Source organism: Schistocerca americana, chromosome 7 (genome assembly GCF_021461395.2).
Source record: "Schistocerca americana isolate TAMUIC-IGC-003095 chromosome 7, iqSchAmer2.1, whole genome shotgun sequence".
NCBI classification, from domain to species: Eukaryota; Metazoa; Arthropoda; class Insecta; order Orthoptera; family Acrididae; genus Schistocerca; species Schistocerca americana.
Genome location: NC_060125.1, coordinates 314,705,299 through 314,712,683, shown reverse-complemented (window position 1 = coordinate 314,712,683; position 7,385 = coordinate 314,705,299). Strand labels below are relative to the sequence as shown.

At 36.9% G+C, this 7,385-nt stretch overlaps 1 protein-coding gene across 1 annotated transcript; it reads left to right on the top strand.

Moving 5' to 3' along the window:
• Window positions 1–1,573: 1,573 nt before the first annotated feature.
• Window positions 1,574–6,429, top strand: LOC124622906 (probable aconitate hydratase, mitochondrial). Its single transcript, XM_047148696.1, has 3 exons — window positions 1,574–3,361; window positions 3,478–3,792; window positions 6,379–6,429. Exons 1-3 carry the CDS (start codon window positions 1,574–1,576, stop codon window positions 6,427–6,429), a joined length of 2,154 nt encoding a protein of 717 aa, XP_047004652.1.
• Window positions 6,430–7,385: the final 956 nt, after the last annotated feature.

Here is a 7,385-nt window from a genome sequence, read left to right as displayed (position 1 = left end):
GCTGGCCTTGTTTGAAGATGTTAAGTTTACTAATTCCAAAGAAGGATTTTTTCAAAAAGCTGAAATATTTCTAACGGACTTTATTATTGTGCCTGCCTGTGACTCAACAACTCCTCTATGTGGTGGGTTGTAATCTATCTTTTCCACATCATTATTGTTCCATCCCAGACTTTCCATTGTTTACTTCTGTCCACATTTATGACTACAAATGATTTTCTGAGATTCTACCCATCACTTTACTAATTATTATGTGTATTGTTTGCTTCCGCAAGTGAGATTCCCTAAATCCAGTTTAGTGTTGAACTTTCCAGGCACACTATAGCAGCCATACTATAGAAGAGAACACAATTACTTAATTATAGGATATCATGCCCTCATGACTTGTATCAGTAACTGAATGAAGGAATGTGAAAGAATTGCCTCATATCGTTGTAGAACTGTAGAAAAATATCAGCAAGCAGGTATGTGACTGTTAAAGCATTCCAGGTAGCACATTTCAACAAACTTAAAACTCAACTAGACCTCTTCCCATGGGTGAAACTGATGAACATGTTGATGCATCTAAGTAAAGATGAAGCAGTCCCATCCAACTGAGAAATAAGTGTAAGATTCTACTTCAGTCTGGTGAGTATCTCATAACACTTGGTCCGGCTGAGCTCCCATTTGTTTACTGGTTCCTATGTATCATTTACTTTTCATCATTCTTCATCCAAGAAGATAGACTTTCGAATTCTTTATTCATAGTCACAAGTTATGAATTTATCTGTCAGTCATGCCACATATTTGCTGTTGGTAATGAAAAACAAAATGAATTCCAACACTTTCAAAAGAGATCTGGAGGAAATACAAAATTCCACAATATTTACCACAATCATATAAAGAAACCGTCAAGACACCACAAAGTTTAGCTTTTCTATCTGATGGACAGATCATTATGAATGGCATCTTATGCTGTCATGTTTACAAAAATATATGGTATATGTATAGACTCTAACATTCAAGATTTATATACTGCCAGCTCTCCTCCCCTTACAAGTCTAATTATGTTGATCAAAGTTCATCCACAAGCAAGGATTCAAACTGATTATCTCAAGTAATCTGTTGGAGGACACTATCACCAGGCATTCCACACTAGTAGCACAAAAACCTATTAGAAGCATTAAAATTTTATGATACTGAGGTGTTTTCTAACTTTATCAAAGAATTCTGAACAACTTTTCAATCTCTTATTAAAGTGCATAGTTTTCAAAACACAGTCTACAACTGAAGAGATTTAACTTTAAAAAATGAATGCAAAAATTTAAAATTGAATTCAAAAATAAAAAACAAGCATGTTAGAGTTTCAAATTGAGAGAATAGGTTAGTACTTACACACTTTATGGGAAATAATTTAGAACTGTATCTGTACCTGGATAACAGACTTTTCTTTTATATTTTCATGTATAAAATAATAAATATAATGACAAATATGTTAAAAGTTACAATGTTTCCTCTAACAATAATGTAAGAATGCTACTATATAATCATTTTTATACATTTTCAGCCTGTCATACATCATTTAAGAAAATGGATGATGGCTACAACAATAAGCAAGAACTTGCACACTTTGCAAAACAACATACATGAATTATGGTCAAAACAACTCAATGATGCCAGAAGAAAACTCAAAAAACCTCTTTCATTGACAGAGAAAATTCTTTACTGCCACAGAGCAGTCGACTCAACAAAACATATACCTCAAGGTCTTGATGTCCATGTGGACCACCTGGCACTTCAAGACAGGCAAGCCTTATTGACCATCCAGCAACTTCAACTATTAAATGTAAATTGTGACCATTTGTCATGTAGCCTTCACTGCGATGGAATAATAGAAGAAGGATATGAGGACAGCAAGCAGTTACTGCACCGACCCACGGACTATGATGATGAGATGTACAATTTTCTTACTGCAGCGGCTACAAAGTATAAAATGGATTTTTGGCCCCCCGGATCTGGTTCACCTCATCAAGTTCTCTTTTATAATTACAATATACCTGGGAGTTTCAACATTGCTACTGACTTTTATTCTTCATTTGCTGGTGGTCTGGCTTCTATGGGTCTACATATTAACAGCTCAACTGCTATTGATGTAATATGTGGCATTCCCATAAGCTTAAAGGATCTTAATATTGTCAAAGTTGATGTGCTTGGAGTACAGAAAAAATTTGTCAGAGCACATGATATTGTAGCAAAATTACATGAAAATTTAAAGACTCACCCAAATAATATAAACATTGTTGAGTATTCTGGACCTGGAGTACACCTATTATCATGTCTGGAAATGGCTAAAATTTGCCAATTGGGTGCAGATATTGGCATAGATATTTCTTTGTTTCCTTATACTTTGAGGATGCATTCACACCTCAAAACAACGGGTAGAAGTGATGTGGCAGATGCATCAATGAAACATGTTGTCAATTTAACACCTGATAAAGATGCAGTTTATGATGACAAAATTACTTTAAATCTCAGTGAAACAGATCCATACATCTGCATACCATTTATACCAAGTGTGGACATCTCTGTAAATAAATTTCCAAAAGTGCTTCCTTTTAGTGTTCCAAGGAAACTGCATCTAGGCCTCATTGGGAGATATTCAATGGCAACATATAAGGATTTAATAAATTGTGCAGACATTGCCAGACAAGCTCTCTCACATGGTTTGAAGAGCAGAATTCCTCTAAAAATTAGCCCAAGTTCACACAATATTCTCCAAGTAATGGAAAAAGAAGGCACAGCACAAATTCTCAGGAAATTTGGAGCAGAATTTCCTGCCCTTTCCTGTGATGAAGTTGAAATTATTCGGACTGCTGGCAATAATGACAGCGCAATAATAACATCCTGCAATCGAGAACATCTCAAAGAATTTTCTATTACACCAAACTCAAATATATTTGTAGCATCCCCAGAACTGGTTACAATATTCTCTATCATTGGTACATTAGACTCAAATCCCCTAGAACAACAACTGAAAGATACAAAAGGAAATGTTTTCTCTTTACATGATGCAAATCTGGAAGGACTTTTTAGGTCGAGCCTTAAGAGGGATGTCCAGATCCCAGAAAATCAGAAGCAAAAAACAAATGAAAATGAAGAGCAAGGCTCACAACGAACAGAGTGGATAAATCACCTGCAGCCCTTCTCAGCTCCTCAGGAAAATGAGTACAAAAATATGTTGGTGTTGATAAAAATGAAAGGCTGTTGTGATATGGATATCATCTCTCCTAGTGGTCCATGGTTGAAATACTGTGGGAATCTCAGCAAGTACTGCAAAAACCTATTCATCAGTGCTGTGAATGCAGAAAACAACCTCAGAAATCAGGTAAACTAGTTATCAATTTAAAATTCCATAATCTTAATGTGAAAATATTTTGCTATACACTGGAGGTATCATTTACCTTTTTCAGTTCAAACTAATTTTTAAATGCTTATCTATAGGTGCAGAGCCAGTTGTCTGGAAAATTGACAAGTGTTCATAATGCAGCATCATCATACAAGGCATCATCATCCCCATGGATAGTTGTTGCTGAATACGGTTTTGGTGCAGGTCGCACAAATGAATATGCTGCCCTTCAGCTTCGCTATATGGGATGTAAAGCTGTATTAGCTAAATCTTTTTCTTCAAAAATGGAGAGTGATCTGAAAAGACATGGAATATTACCTTTGGTGTTTATAAAAGCACATGACTACAATCAAATAAATTCTGATGATACATTCACTATTATTGGCTTCGATGATATCATATATAAAAGGGTAAGTATTCACATGATTAAAAGTAATTATGAAACAATTTCATCTACTATTAAAATTCTGTGTGAATGCTTGGTACTCTATCATAAAAAAGAAACGTATAGCATGTAGCATTAGATCTCTAGCTGCCCAAGGCATTGGAACTTGCTTTAATGACTTAAGAGGAAAGGGGAGAAAGAGAAAATAATAGAACTGCTGAAAAGTTTCTCAAAGTGAAAAGCTAGTGTGTTCAAACTCGGTTAAGGAATGATAAGACACAAATGAGAGGACCTGGAATTAAATAGTGTAGTGGAACAATGCAATAATAACTGAAACAATGCAATAATAACTTCAGAACCTGAAGATTTTGAGTATGATCTGCTAGCCACCCAAACAAAAACACAAAAGACAAATTAAAGTATTGTATAGGGTCCGCTCCTACTCTTAGACCATTTAAGTGACTTCCTCTTGACTTCAAAGAAATACTTGCTGATGACACAAGAATACTCATAACCATTATCCCTCAGCCCCCAAAAAGCTATGTGCTATTTTGTTTGATCTTCATCCATACCACTTTATCCATGAAAAGTTGTTGTATATACAGTAGACACCTGTTTACATGACAAAGAACTTCTTCTTGGTTTCTTGCCAGCATCATTTCTACCAAAGTACACTTGACTGGTTTTGAGGAGAGCTGTTCTTTTCATATAACTATACCAATTTAATTGCATTACTTCAAGTGTCTTCAGAGGTTTCTTTCAGTCATAATTGCAGTTTATCATTGTAGCTTTTCACTGCTTGTAGTGCCACAATCATATAATTATGACTTTGGTTTTAGCAGTCACTCTACAGTTTTAGTTAGTCTCCAGTTGCTTTAATCTGCACCTTCTCTCATGCAATATACAGTTTTACGTAGTAGGAGATGAACAGAAACTGTGCTTGTTGAGTATAAGTGCACACATACATTTTGCTTTCCAGAGATAGCTAAACATTGTGTTGCCCACGGTTTACAGGCTGCAGGCTGGTGCTTTGCATAATGGCAGCACTTACTCACCTATGGTAAAAACTGTGGCACTTCTGCTTTCTGTCTTTGCCAATGATCATTAACATTACTGAAACTTTTGATGCGCATTACATGAGCACCTCACATCTGTCCACTGGAGGCTACTGGTAGACAGTGAGGTCACAGATTACTTGGTGGAATGCGAATGTGGATAACAGTTGCAAGGCTGTTTCCTTACATTTTAACAACAAAAAATAAGTGCTGACATCTGCTTAGAGCATATCTGGTGCACTACATGATTCTCTGTCCATTGACTGAGGTTTCTGTGAAGACTTGACTAGCATGTCAGGTGGACATAATACTCATTGATAGCTCCTGTATTAGGCATTGTAATAATGTTCTTCAACAAAAAAGCTCGTACGCTATAAAGGAAGAGCAGGATGAAATCAGAACATCTGCTAGGGAATTTTTTCTGTAATGTCAATGTGGCTCTATAAGCAGATACTGAACACACTGGGTGCAGCCAGCTGTAAGACCACAGCTCATATCAGCATGAATGACACTTGCAGCTTGTTTTCATAATGTCATCCTCAATCCCTTTATTTGATGGTTGGTGGATTTTGTGAAGATAGGTAGCCTGACACAAGGTGTGGAAGTGTGCAGTCTTCTTCTCCTTCTTTTTCTTCTCAGCATGTATATGATAACCATTTAGATGAAGTGTAGCACTGCTGCAAGATAGGCAGCTGTTGAACTTGATGATGCCAGACCCTCTTGCATCACAATACCTGAAGAGATGGTGTAAACAGGCAGTGAAGGACATGAGTCATCATCTGTTTAGCATCACACACACAGGGCACATCTTGATTATCGTAGAGTCCCCTTTTTAAGATGGAAGCTTTACTTCAACCAATTCCCACATGAAGATGGTTAAATGACCATCTTGTTGGCCAAGGCAGGTGTTTCCTGTGAGCAGTTTCTCTTTTAGTAGTATCCAAAAATGTGTAGCTTTGGCTTGCCAGTGTTGAAGTCCCCTGCTGTCTTTTACTTCACTAGTGACACTGTACATGAGACAAATTTTTTCCTCCTGAGTCAATGTCAAGCAATAGGTTAATGCCCATGAAATGGGTGTGTATCATTAGAGTTGATTTTTATTCTTTTGGATTCCACTGTTACTATCTATCTGATGCCAGGTGTTGTTATTCCAGTCAGAACTTTGATCTCCTCAACTAGAGTTTGTATCGAGCATCTTGTCACCTGGTGGCAAGTTTAATGAAGAGCAACGTCAACCTTAGTGGCAAGATTGGTAGTACACTGGAGTAACACAAGGCTAAAACCAACCTCTGAGGTACATGTGAATGTGCTTACCAACTTGTGACTTTGAGTTTTTTTTTAAGATACTGTTTCATACTGTAACTTTAATTCTGACACTGACACATTGCTTTTTAAATGTTAGGCTCCTATCAAGAATAACCCGGAAGTATTTAATGGTGTGGAGCTGTTATTGAGAGGAGTTCCCTGCCAAGAGTCTTTCAACTTTCAGTTTACATGTCTGTTGTAGTGGTGGTAAGCACTGACTACAGCACTGTTTTGCCATGATTTGGTTTCAGGCTATTGGCTTCATAATACTCTCACATGTTATCAAGACAGATGAAAGTTGATGGGGTGCAAGCTGTTTTACTTGGTTGACTGCTGGTTTACAAGTTAAATACTGTGAGAGCAAGAAGTGACAATATGCAGTATCAATCCCAGAACCAAACACAGAGTTCGGGTTCGGTGACAAGTGTAGTGCTCAAATCAGAGGTTCAAAAAATATACAATGGTATCAGATGCAGATCTGTTGATCTCTGCAATTTGAAGACTCATATCCCATAGCCCCTCAAAAGGTCAGGAACACACTAGACAAAAGCAGTGGCTAATCAGATGGATGAGTATGTTCACATGGGAGGTAATTTGGTTAGAATAACTCTTCTCTATAGACTCACTTAAAAATTTCTTGCTGGTTTTAGAGAAAAATACTACATCAGTCATTCCAAGAACAGAGGTGAACATTCTTCCTTCTATGGCAGATGTAGTAAGAAATACTGAGTTACAAAATTATGAGACAGAATTGCTGGTCAATACATAACTATAAGAGCAAATTTTTTTAATACTGTCAACTGACACATTAAGAGCTGAACGTGAAAAGTGCAGTACCAAAGAAGATAGCAAACAATTAACTTACAGTTATTGTACATATACAGCATACAGCATGTATGATTGGATTTGTAGATGATTTGGGGTGTACAGGATGTGAAATTTAGTATGCTGGGCTACCAAATCTGGCAGCTATGATGGCAATGAGTCAAACTAAGCTTGGATGACAGGTACACATACAGCATTCCATGCTGCTTTAACCCTGTGCTAGAGTTAATAAAGTGTGGCTAGTGAATAGTGGGGGTCCAGTTTCTTGGCAACCCATAATCTAATGTTTTCAATGGAGGAGATGACTGACTAGGGCAACAGTGTGCTGAGAGCATAAAGTCTTGCATTATCTTATTGAAAGTTAACATCACAGGGACTTTGGTGATAGAGCTAAGAGACAGGCATAATATGTCATAAATGAAATGGCTGCTGT

Coding starts and splice junctions, on each gene's coding strand:
- LOC124622906 (XM_047148696.1), top strand. CDS start 1,574: ATGGCTACAACAATAAGCAAGAACTTGCACACTTTGCAAAACAACATA. Junction 3,362..3,477: donor AAAACAACCTCAGAAATCAG/GTAAACTAGTTA, acceptor GCTTATCTATAG/GTGCAGAGCCAGTTGTCTGG. Junction 3,793..6,378: donor ATGATATCATATATAAAAGG/GTAAGTATTCAC, acceptor ATTTGGTTTCAG/GCTATTGGCTTCATAATACT.